The sequence below is a fragment of the Sorex fumeus genome, unplaced genomic scaffold, assembly GCF_029834395.1.
Source record: "Sorex fumeus unplaced genomic scaffold, SorFum_2.1 ptg000045l, whole genome shotgun sequence".
Lineage (NCBI taxonomy): Eukaryota > Metazoa > Chordata > Mammalia > Eulipotyphla > Soricidae > Sorex > Sorex fumeus.
This window is the reverse complement of record NW_026606102.1, coordinates 5,634,946-5,647,509: the sequence shown is the minus strand read 5'-3', so window position 1 is coordinate 5,647,509 and position 12,564 is coordinate 5,634,946. Positions and strand designations below refer to the sequence as shown.

Below are 12,564 nucleotides of genomic sequence, written 5' to 3'. Positions count from 1 at the left end.
AGCAAGCAAATTTGATTCTGGAACTGTATGTTTTATTACTGAAAGGGAATAAGTTGGCCAGTAAAAATGGAAAATCTTGTTTCTCTAATCATTATATTCCTTAGCACAATTAATGTCAATGTCTTGTGAATATGATTATTACAGCTTAAGTTCACTGAGCCTAATGGAATCCAGAATGGTTCATTGAGCCTTAAGTTCATTTACCAGAGACACTGAAAGGCAAATCAGAAATGACTCAAAATCAGGAAACGGACCTCTACTACCATTATATATTACCATATAGGTGATATGAACCTACAAAGACCCAATAGCATGATCAGCTAGTCTCAACAGATGGGTCTTTTGACTTGTATTAGAATCTATGATATCCCAGGAAAAACAGTTCCATTAGGGCCAGAGAAATAGTACAGTGGGTAAGGCGCTTCCCCTGGGCCCTGCCAGGAACAAGCCCTGAGCAAAGCCACGTGTGACAACCCTACTGAACAAATCTCTAACAAGTTTAGAATCCTGGACATGACTGCTTAGTGTTATGCAACAAATTAGAACCTAGGGTTGGAGAGCGAGCTTGGGGTTGAAGGTACTTGTCTTGCACAGAGCCAACCCAGGTTTGATTCCCAGCACCCCAGATGGTGCTCTGAGCATCCAGAAGTGACCCTTGAGCACATGACCAGAAATATATAAGCAGTGCTGGGTGTGGCCTAAAACAAAGAGAAACACCAAACAAAAAAGAAAATAGAATAAAGCTCTTCATTCAATTGAAGTAGGGTGAAAAAGAAAGAAATAGGAATTCTTCTAGTAATTCCAAGAATTCTGAAGGAGGGGCAAGAGAGCACAGGGGTGAAGGTGTTTTGTCTTTCACAGAGATGGGAGTGGCCCCAGGTCTCCCAACTCCACATAGAAACAACTGAACGATAATTAGTTCTCGATACAAAGAATACTGAAAAGTTAAGTCTCTAAAGACACTTTAAGTTTCACCAAATGATATTGTATTATTTAAAAGGTAAGGTCCAGGGCTGAAGCGATAGCCCAGCGGGTAGGGCGTTTGCCTTGCACACAATCGACCTGGGTTCGATTCCCAATATCCCATATGGTCCCTTGAGCACCACCAGGGTGATTCCTGAGTGCAGAGCCAGGAGTAACCCCTGTGCATCGCCGGGTGTGACCCAAAAAGAAAAAATAAATAAGTAATAAGTAAAAATAAAACATAAGGTCCACAGCGATAGTATAGTGGGTATGGCATTCGGCTTGTACCTGGACAACCCAGGTTCAATCCCTAGCATTGCATACGGTCCCATGAGCACTGCCACCAGGAGTAATTCTTGCACTCAGAGCCTGAAGTAACCCCTGAGCACTGCCAGGTGTGCTCCCCTTCTCCCCAAAAAATAAAAGGTAAAAATATGTGATAGCAATTATTAAGAAAAAAAGATAAAACTGAGTGTTTTCTTTTAGTACAAGGCAGAAATTAAAGAAAATGTTAGCTTTATTGTAGCAATAATAAAAACCAAACCTGAAACTTTAAACAGAATATTTCTAACCAAATGAAGCAATTAGGATCAGGGAGATAACTCAGATCCCTGGCATACTGATGTCCTGCCCCTCTTCACCCAGTACCACCAGGGGCAGTGGAGATACCATGGAGATACCATGGATTCCTCACCCTAACTGGTCACAGGAGTCCCCAACATCACTGGGCCAGAGTAGCACCCCATCGTCCGGCCCAAGCACTGAGCCATCAGCCCAGACTGGCCAAACATTGCAGGAAGGATTCCTGAGCATTGTATGGGAACTTCCACCACCAGCAAAGTCGCACTGCTGCAGTGTCCTCCTGTTGTTCATCAATTTGCTCGAGTAGGTCCAGTAACGTCTCCATTGTGTGACTTGTCATTACTGTGCCACGGGGATATGCCACGGGGAGCTTATCAGGCTTTGCCGTGCAGGCGCGATACTCTCGGTAGCTTGCCGATTCTCCGAGAGGGTCAGAGGAATCGAACCCAAGTCGGCACCGTGTAAGGCAAACGCCCTACCCACTGGGCTATCACTCCAGCCCACCAGCAAAGTCACTGTCACTGTCACTGTCCTCCCATTGTTCATTGATTTACTCGAGCGGGCCCAGTAACGATTTCATCGTCAGACTTGTTACTGTGTTTGGCATATTGAATACGTCATGGGTAGCTTGCCAGGCTTTGCTGTGTGGGCGAGATACTCTCGGTAGCTTGCTGGGCTCTCCGAGAGGGGCAGAGGAATCGAACCCAGGTCAGCCATGTTGGATGCCTGCAAGGCAAACCTCTACTTGCTGCACTATTGCTATCTTAATATTCCAAACTGAGAAATTTTTCCCTTCTTTTTGTTTTGTGAGCCACATCCTGCAGTTCTCAGGACTTACTCTTGGCTCTTGCTCAGGGGTTACTACTGGCAGAGTTCAGGGAATCATATGTGGTGCTGGGGATTGAACCCAAGTCAGCTACATACAAGGCAAGAGCCTTACTTGCTGTATTATCTCTCCAACCACCCACATGATAACTTTTGAATTCAATTCAACATTACTACACATTATCTGTTATCTATTACAAACAGTGTAAACTAAGTTTCCAAGTGTCTTTAAAGTACATATGATTAATAATTAACATATTTTAATACCTGTCTATACTCTAGAAATCATCCAAATTTTTTAAAGATGGATTTTTTTTCATAATTTACTTGGTGATTAAGCTGACTGAAGCCATAGTCTTTATTTACTCCACACACAGTGAACTAGTGACCTTAACTTGGTTGCAAGTTACATTTATAAAATAATAGGTGTACGTACGAAGTTTCTGGCTCTGTCCTCTCTCAACTTTTACTAATAAAACTTTTCTACGAAACAAAGTAAATAGAAACACAAAATTTATGGCACTAGTGGAAAAGAAAAAAATACATATGATACAGGATTTACCCCATACATTCACTCTTTACTACAAACATGAAAATTTAGTTTCTCTAATGTACTTACACATTTCGGCAAGATATGGGCTTGAGAAAACCAATTTCATTTCCAGTAAAATGTGTTTCATTACCACCAAAATCCTTACAAGTTATGTTGGGTGCTGGAAAACATGGAACTGAAAGCAGAAAAAAAAAAAAAACAAGAAACCATTTTTTCCTTCAAGTAATGAGTAATTTTTTAGACTAAGAAACCTCACAAGAAAATAGAAAAAAACGAAACATCTCCCAAAGTAACATCTGACATGAGACTTTTAACTGGAAAAAGCTATGTATACGTATGTGTGGTCATGCATCTGAGCACATAATTGCATACACATTACAAAATAAAAATAGTAGGGGCCGAAGAGAGGTACAGTGGGTAAGATTCTGCAGTCAACCCAATTTGATTCCCAGCATCCAATATGGTTCCCTGAGTTTATTAGGAGTGATTTCTGAGGATCGAGTTAGGAGCAATCCCTGAGCACTGCTGGGAGTGGTCCAAATACAAAATAAAGCAAACAAAAAATAACACAAAAAAACAAATTAAAGATAGTATAGTGGTCTCAACACAACCTAGAACATAAGAAATGCTTTATTGGGTTTGATGCAACCATCCTACTCCATCACCTTCTATGTCTGACAAAGATGATGAGGCAAGAACTGCATAGTATCACAGCCCTTCACTTCATCTCTAAGTTAAAGATCACTTACTGATTTCCCTTAAAAATATATTTGCTGACTGATTACCTTTAGCTGATTTATTACACTTATTAGTTGATTTATTAAATTTTAACATAATCAGATATTGTATTTTCCATTTATAGTAACTCTTTAGATAATGAATGGCATAAACTGAGATTCTTTTACTTAATTCTACACATATTTGTTTCTCTCTTCCCTCTAGGATTTGATGTAGTATATTTTTTCAACATTCAGCATATCTTTTTCTATTCATATACCAGATGACATGATAATAAAAGGAAATAATTCTTTCAGGGCTCACTCCTCATGGAACTCCGAGAACCGTAGGGGGTACCAGGGATTGAATCTGGGTCTGACACGTGCAAGGCAAGCCCTCTCGTTGCAGTAGTATCTCTCTCCTCTCAAAAGGAGATAATTTTTAGAGAAATTATTATGAAGCAGATAGACCCTGTCTGGAAGCCTTGAGAGCCTTTTAGTACAAAGAACAAAACTGGGACAGGGAGAGGGCTCAGACGGTTGAGCATATGCTTTGCATGCAGGAGCCCAGTGTTCTATTTCCAGTGCCCCATGGTCCCCCAGCACCATCAGAAGTATCCCCCAAGTATATTTTGATGTGTGTGTGTGAGGGAAACAGGAACAAGAATTTTTGGTGTGAAAATGACCTATGAGCGAATTACCTCCTTCAGCATCTATGACTCTGTAGATTAAAACAGCACAAAAATCACCTATAAACATGGTTGCTTTGGAAGGGGCAAGTTTACAAAACCTAAGAGGTGGTTGTGGCCAGCCAGATGCTCCTATAGATAGAAAGTGGCCAACAAGAGGAATACTGACTGTGCCAGGGAAAAAGCTTATAATGGTTGTGCCCTTTTGTTGTGTTGTCAATAAAGCAAACTATACCACCCATCTTACTTATTTGCTATTTAAATTTCCAAAACAATGTTTACACCAAAGGCACAGATCCAGAACGATGGAGGATCATTTACACAAGAACGGTCACCGCACTGCACTGTCCTCCTGTTGCTCATCGATCTGCTCGAGTGGGCACCAGTAACATCTCAACAATAAATTGTGAGACTTGTTTTTACTGTGTTTGGCATATCGAATACATCACGGGGAGCTTGCCAGACTTTGCCGTGCAGGCGGGATACTCTTGGTAACTTGCCGGGTTCTCCGAGAAGGGCAGAGGAATCGAACCTGGGTCGGCCATGTGCAAGGTAAATGCTCTACCCACTGAGGTATCGCTCCAGCCCCCTCGTGTATTGTAAAGGAATGAAAATCTATTTTAAAAATGGAGGCAGGGGAAGTAAGACGGGAAGCATGGGATGACTGTATTAAATACGGATCCACGGAAGGGAAAAGAAGTCATCTCCCTGTCCTACAGGGCAGCAATCCTGTCCCGACCCCAGGCATCCACAGGCGACCAGGGGGCCAGGCAGCGTCCTCACCACCTTCTTCTGCATCTCAAGCAAAGGGCAGTTCCCAGCTGTGCCTTCCCAGACCCCAGAACTGGGACAACCCCTCCCACCTTTGTGCCCCGCCTCACCCTCTTCTGGGCTCAGAGAGAGAACCTGGGACCCCCGCTGCTGGCTCCCCAAAGCCCTCTGCTGACAGAGCCCAGCATAAGACATGGGGAGCGACCGTTGTCTTGTGACGGAAGTCAGAGCTGCAATGGCAATGGCTAGGAGCTCAGCATCCCGCTGATGGCAACAGAACATGAGCCAGGAGACACATGGCTAAACACAAGAACAAAAGTCATAAAATGAAGGGACCAGGGAAATAGTTCAAAAAGTTAGTGCGTGCACTCGGCATGCAGGAAGTCTGGGTTCAAATCTCAGTACCACACAGCTCCCAAGCAGAGTCAGAAGCAAGCACCATGCCAGGAGCAGACCCTGAACACCACCGAGAGTACCCAAAAGACAAAGTAATAAAACAAGGAGAGTGAAGAAATAATTATACTATAAAGCACCAGGCACAGATACTAATTAAGTCACAAATATAACTCAGATATTCCTGGTGGGTATGGCCAAAGTAGAGATACGGTGCTATAACTCAAAGAAAGTATGCTGATCCACCTCAAAACTGCTCTGGTTTATAACGGTGGGAAACAGAATATAAGAGAGAAGGTCTTCAATGAGAAATAGTACAAAACAATGACTTTTCCAAGATCTTAGATAGAGTACAGAGGTAAAGGCACTTGTTCTTACATTCAGTCAACTCCTGTTATGGCCAATCTCTGATCTCTATTTTCTGGTGCCAAACAGACCCCTTAGCATAGAGCTGGGAGCAAATCCCAGAACTGCCAGTTATGAACCCCAAACAAATAAAAAACAACAGAGCTTTTCCACAGTCATTTCCTGCATGGACTCCAGATACAAGCAAGAAGGACATAATGTTTGGATCTAAAGAGAACCGGGCCAAATTTTAACAGGTAATTTATCTGCAGCTTTTGGCCACCTGCCTTGACAGAGGGGTAAGATTTATTGACTTCTGTGGATGAATTATGATCGTGTCCATAGGGTCTGTCTCTTGAAAATATACCGTGGTAGGTCATGCAAGGAAAGGAAGGAAAGGGGATGACTCAAAACTGGGCGGGGCAAATGTCTGCAATGGTGACACAGATGCTTTGTCTCCAGACACTTTCGGTTATTAAGTGGGAAGAGATGGAAGTCAGGATATTGTTAAGACATTCTACAATGCAAAAAAAAACCCCCTACAAAATCAAAAGAAATAAAAAATACATCATGTTTCTCAGAGCAGAGACCTGTCTAGGACAAAACGTAAGTAGCAAAGAAACTGAAAACCCCTTTTCTAGATCAGTGGGATTCAAAAACTTGAGGCTCCTGAGAGATGGGACAGCAGGTTAAGGCGCTTACTGTGGGCTCCATCCTGAGCAATGCAGATGATACCCTGAGCCCAGTCAGGCCTGATTCCTGAGTACAGAGCCAGGAGTAAGCCTGGGGCAGAGGTGGGTGTGGCCCCCAAGCTAAAACAAAACAACAAAACAAAACAACAACTTGGGAGGAGGGGGCTGGTGATAAGGTTCAAGTGAAGAACAGGTCTTGCACCTTTGAGGCTCTCAGTCTGATTCCTGATATCAGAATCCCTCCCCCTGCCCCAACCCCCAGCACTGCTTGTAACAGTCACTGTAAAAAAGAAAACAAACAAACAAAAAAAGCCAGGGCTGGGGCACAGTACAGGTAGTCAGGCCCTTGCCTTGCACATGGCCAACTGGGGGTCCATCTCCATCATCCAATAGGGTCTGCCAGGAGTGATCCCTGAATGCAGAGCCAGGAGTAAGCTCTGAGTGCTGCCAGGCACAAAACAAGCAAATAAATGGGGGAGGGGGGGGGGAGGTGGGGAAGAGGGAAGGAAAGAGAACAGGGTGCAGCTACTAGGCTTCTCCCCCTAGAAGCAGAGCAATGCCTGCTGTTTCGGAGCAAGCTATTTGGGATACTCTTGTTATAAGATGAGAAAATTAAACCAACGTCTAGCCTGCTTAGTCCTGCGAAAATACTGTCTACACCTAGGAGCACACAGACACGTATTCCTGGATGAAGGCCAAGACTCTAGGCATCAGGTTAAGTATGTAGATGAGCCAAAGAGAAATCAAATATTTATATATTTTTAAGTGGTGCTGGAGATCGGACTCACACACACGCAAGGCAGGAGTTACAAGCCCAGTGTAAAAGAGATCTAGTTTAAAGAAGTTCGGGCAGGGAGCATTCCAGGTCGTAATGATGGTACTCACAAAGTACCTACAGGTGCTCTTTTATTTCAAGCACCTTCAAGTATTTTCAAGTCCTTAAACCGGGTAGTTCTGGGATGAAGAACTGTGCCACAGACCAGACCTCTATTTTGAAACTTTGAGTAATTCTCTGAATGTACTACTTCGCACTTTCTTGGTTAGAAGCTGTCACTTCATCATACAGCCTTATTAGATCTTCTCATAGATCATATAAAGTTGGGTCTCCAGGATACTCTTAATATAAAATATAACTATCTTCCCTGTTGCAGGGAAAGATAAAGAAAAGAGGGAAGAACATTATTAGAATGTTTCTAGAAGTTTGACAGAAGAACTGAGCCCAAGGGCTGAAACCTATGTAAACTGAAAATGACTGGGCTACATCTCTAACCTTCCATGACATAAGAAAATAATCAATAAGAGATTTGAACAGAAAATCCAAAGTGTGGGATTTTATTTTTTTTGCTTTTTGGGTCACACCTGGCAATGCACAGGGGTTACTCTGCACTCTGGAATTACTCCTGGCGGTGCTAAGGGGACCATATGGGATGCTGGGGAATCAAACCCGGGTCGGCTGCATGCAAGGCAAAAGCCCTACCCGCTGTGCTATTACTCCAGCTCCAAAGTGTGGGATTCTAAGACTAGACAAATTTGAACTTAAGGATAGATGTTGTTGCTTAACTAGGATAACTGTTTAAGCAAGTTATATGATCTCACTAAATTTTGTTTTATAAACTGAAGAATGGGGACAACACCCCGGTACTGCTATTTTATAAGTATTGAACATAGACAATGGGGCCAGAGGGATAATACAGTGGGTAAAACGCTTACCTTGCATGTGGTCCACCTGGGTTCTATCACTGGCACCTCCTATGGTCCCCCAAGCCCTGCCAGGAGTGATCTTTGGGTGCAGAGCCAGGATTAAAGACTGCCAGGTGTGGCTCAAAAAACCATAATAATAATAAAGGCAGATGGTGTGTTGGTATGGTGCCAAGTTAGAAAAATTGCTCAGCAAATGCCAGGATTCCCTTCACTTGGAAATTAGAGAATTTTAACATTAAAAGGACACCAGGAAAACAAAACACTACCTGAACGTATTATAGTGAAAGGCTGTAAAATTAATGAAAGGCTTTACAGTGGGAAATTAATTGTTCAACTGTCTCTCTCGAAAATGTTTTAGTGATTCCTTCGCCATGTTACAAATAAAACATCCATAGGAGCCTATGATTCCATTCCTGGGAATTGACCCCAACAACACAAAAACAAATCCCAAAAAAAAACACACATACACCTATGTTCACTGCAGAACTATTCACAAGAGCCAAGACCCAGAAGCAACCCAAGTGCCCAACACCGGATGAGTTTGAATAAAGACATTGTGGCGCACATTCACAGTGGAATACTATTCAGCTATGAGAAAAGAGGAAATTTTGCAGTTTGCTGCAAGTTGGATGGAATTGAAAGGGTCAAGTTAAGTGAAATGAGTCAGAAAATAAAAGACAAAATCGATGATTTATGTAGAGTATTAAAAAACAAAGAAAGGGATTGGACAAATCCTGAGACTAATCAATAGAACTGGGAACTGTGTGAGGGTTGTGGATGGAGGTTAGGGATGTAGGATAATATTGGAGGGCTCTTGAGGGATTGGGGTCTTATTCAGCAACTATGGAACAACACTATTATAAACTATGATATCTCAAAACAAACACACAAAAAAGGAAGCATCGACCCTTGTGTTTACTTTGTAGTATTTCATTTGTTCCTTATTAAAGGAAAACCTGGAGAGCAGACAGAACTAGTAGTATGTTCCTTTTTCCTTTTTTTTCCTTTTAAAACAGAAAACCTTAATTTCCAACAAATTAAATGGTTGACCAAAATTTTATAAGTGGGTAATATTCTGTCAGATCTAGACTAATAATACTCAGTACTCTTAATTATGCCATGAAACCATGATAAGTTCATGCTTACACTGATTTTAGGAACAAGCAAAATAAAATCAATTTGATTCGATTAAAGAAGCTGATTACTAACAACTGTCAACCAGTAAACAAGATTAAGCAACACACAACAAGCCTGAAAACTATTGAATTCGCAGGTTTTCTGAAAAAGGTTTGGCTCTGGCAGATATCTAGGATTTAGATGGCATCCATTCAAGCCTTTAGCTGCACAGAACTACTCAATTATGAAGCAACACTGTTTTATAATGTAAAAATGCTAACCTTGAAATAATCAGGAAATGAAGTTTTGTAACAATAAAAATGTTGGTCCAGAGAGAGATGGCTCAATGGGCGAAATGCTTTCATGTAGGAGACCCAAGTTTCATCTCGGGCACCACATGGTCTCCCCCGCCCCCCCCCCCCAATAATCAAATTCATTAATTTGATTTAATCAAATTTAACCAAATTTATTGATCACGAGAGTCTGATCATTATTCTCTCTCTCTCTCTCTCTCTCTCTCTCTCTCTCTCTCTCTCTCAATCTCTCTCATGCTCTCCCTGTTTGGAACATACAAGAGCCGACTTATATCTTCACATTTCCAGTACCAGAATATAGCTTTCCTATTCTGTTATGTTGGTTTTGTGACTGAAATCTCCAGGCTTTCTCAGGGTCAGGATGGACTACCTTCCCCCACTTCCCTGTACTTCCAAAAGCCTCTCACATCCACACCCCAAAGTTGCCACCCAGCTACTTCAGCCTTACCATCCCAATAAAAACACTGAATGACCTGGACAAACACCATGACCTCTTAGTACCTGTATTGAAAACCATAATGCACAAACGGAAAAAGAGAGAGAGAGCAAGAAGGAAGTAGGGGTGCGGGGGTGGGGTGTTGGGGGATGGTGGGAGGGAAACAGGGGACATTGATGGTGGGAAATGTACACTGGTGGAGGGGTGGGTGCTGGATCACTGTATGACTGAAACCCAATTATAAACAGCTTTGTAATAGTCTATCTTACGGATATTTAATTTAAAAAGTTTTTTTAAAAAGTGATGTGGAATTCATGCACGCTTTAGTCAGCTTAATCAATGGCTGAATAAATACCAGTATTCCTACATTTTAAAAAATCTAGCCTTCCTTTGGGAGAGCTACAGTTAGAAAACTCAGCATTTGCAACTGACATGGCAAAGTGGTACAGGCCACAAACCTCAATGCATGGTTAAGTTTATGGGAGAAATTGCAAGTAAGACATGTGCATAGAGGCTGGAGTGATACTACATCAGATAAGGAGCTTGCCTTGCATGCAGCAGACCCGTGTTTGATCTCTGGCACCCCTTATGGTCCCCTGAGCTTCACCAGAAGTGACCTGGAGAGCAGAGCCAGGAGTAAGCCCTGGATACAGCTGGGCATGGCTCCAAAATCAAAAACAAAGGGGGGGGGAGGCATTGTAATGAGTCTCCCCATTTACATTTTTAATGTTACAAAGGAAAATGCATCAAGTACTGAGAGAAGCAGTAAGTGATCGGTGATTAACAATGACCACCACCACCAAGGAGAAACAGATGTCTAATCATGTGCCCTCCCACGTGTGGGGCTGAGGCTGCCCAATCACACAGAACTTTCCAGCCTGGACTGATTCACCTAAATCTAGTCATTCGACCATCTAACACATTGGATCATCTCAAATAAACATCCCACTAAAATAGGAGGAGACTACTGTCCTTCAACACTCACTGATATTAAAGGCAGTTCTGGGCTGGAGACTGGGGAGAGAGCTCATGCTAGGGGAGCACTGCTTGAGAGGACCCCCAAAATCACAACACTCCAAAAGCACCTACACCATTAGGCTAATGGTTCCCTGTTACTAGGCAGGGAGTGTCTGTGAGAAAGCAAAGGGGGTTTCTGGCAAGCAGGTGGCGGTTTCTCATTATCTGGGAGCAGTCGCTGTGTGTGCAAGTTACACGTATGTGCACTTTGTTAAATAAATGAATTTCAATAAATACTGAAGACAGAGGGCCCAGACAATGGCTCAGAAGGCTGGAGCACATGCTGCGTGTGCAGGAGCACAGGCGGGACCCCTGGCCACCCACTGTCCGCCCCCCGCCCCCCGCCAGCAAAATAGCTCCCCGCCAAATAGAAGGCAGAAAACTCCTTTAGGGCAGAAATTTATGAACTATCCCACCTAGCAAAAGTCTTCCATGTAATTTCTCAGTAAGGAAATACTTACTGAATTCAGTTATTTGCTTTGATGTATTCAAAATATCTTCCTGGGGCGGGAAAGACCATACAGGGGGCACTTGCCTTCCTTCCATGCAGCCACCCCAGGTTCAATCCACAGCACCCTAGATGGTCCCCTGAGCACCCCAGGAGTGATCCTTCAGTGTAGAGTCAAGAGGAAGATGGGCATGGCCCCAAACCTCCCTCCTTACCAAAAAAAAAAAGCTTCCGGTTAGCCCAATTAACAAGTGTTTATTTTTAAATTAGTTATAATTTAATAATTTAACTATTTAGGGATCTGAGAGAAAGAGCAGGGGTTAAAGCACTTGCCTTGCATGTGGCTAACCCCAGAAGATACCCTGGACCACATGGTCCCCTAAACACAGACGGGAGCAGCCCCAGGCACAGGCTGTGGGGCAGGGGCATGTTGGGGCACCCCTTGCACTGTGAGGACTCCATCTAGGCCCAATCTGAGCAAACTTATAAATGCACTAACAAGGGGGACAGAGGGTTGCTAACTAATTTCCTTTTTTTGATTTTTGTGTCATACCTGCAGTAAACCAGGGTTTACTTCTTCTTCTTCTTTTTTTTTTTCTTAAATTTTTATTAGTGAAACACCATGAGGTACAGTTGTAGACTTACAAATGTTTGTGCTTGGGTTTCTGTTATACAATGATCCAGTACCCATCCCTCCACCAGTGCCCATTCTCCACCACCACCAGTCCCAGTATCCGTCCTACTCCCCATCCCCCCATCCCACCCTACCTCTGTGGCAGGGCATTCAACCAGGGTTTACTTCTGGTTCTGCACTCAGGGATCACCCCTGGGGTGATCCTGGTGAGCTCAGGGGAACTACAAAGTGCTGGGGATCAAACCCAAACCAGCCACAAGCAAGGTAAGTGCCCTACCCATATTCTATCACTCTGGCCCCCCTTATTAATTCCCTTAAGTATAATGCACCCACACTAAATAAGTGTATATAACCCTTAAGATGTCACAT

The 12,564-nt window shown here is 43.0% G+C and overlaps 1 protein-coding gene across 1 annotated transcript in view; it reads right to left on the bottom strand.

Moving 5' to 3' along the window:
• Window positions 1-12,564, bottom strand: part of TM2D1 (TM2 domain containing 1) — a 45,794-nt gene that overhangs the window by 27,927 nt on the left and 5,303 nt on the right. Inside the window, exon 3 of the mRNA XM_056122289.1 lies at window positions 2,990-3,098. Coding sequence (XP_055978264.1) covers window positions 2,990-3,098 — 109 coding nt within the window. The remainder of the gene's footprint in view (window positions 1-2,989; window positions 3,099-12,564) is intronic.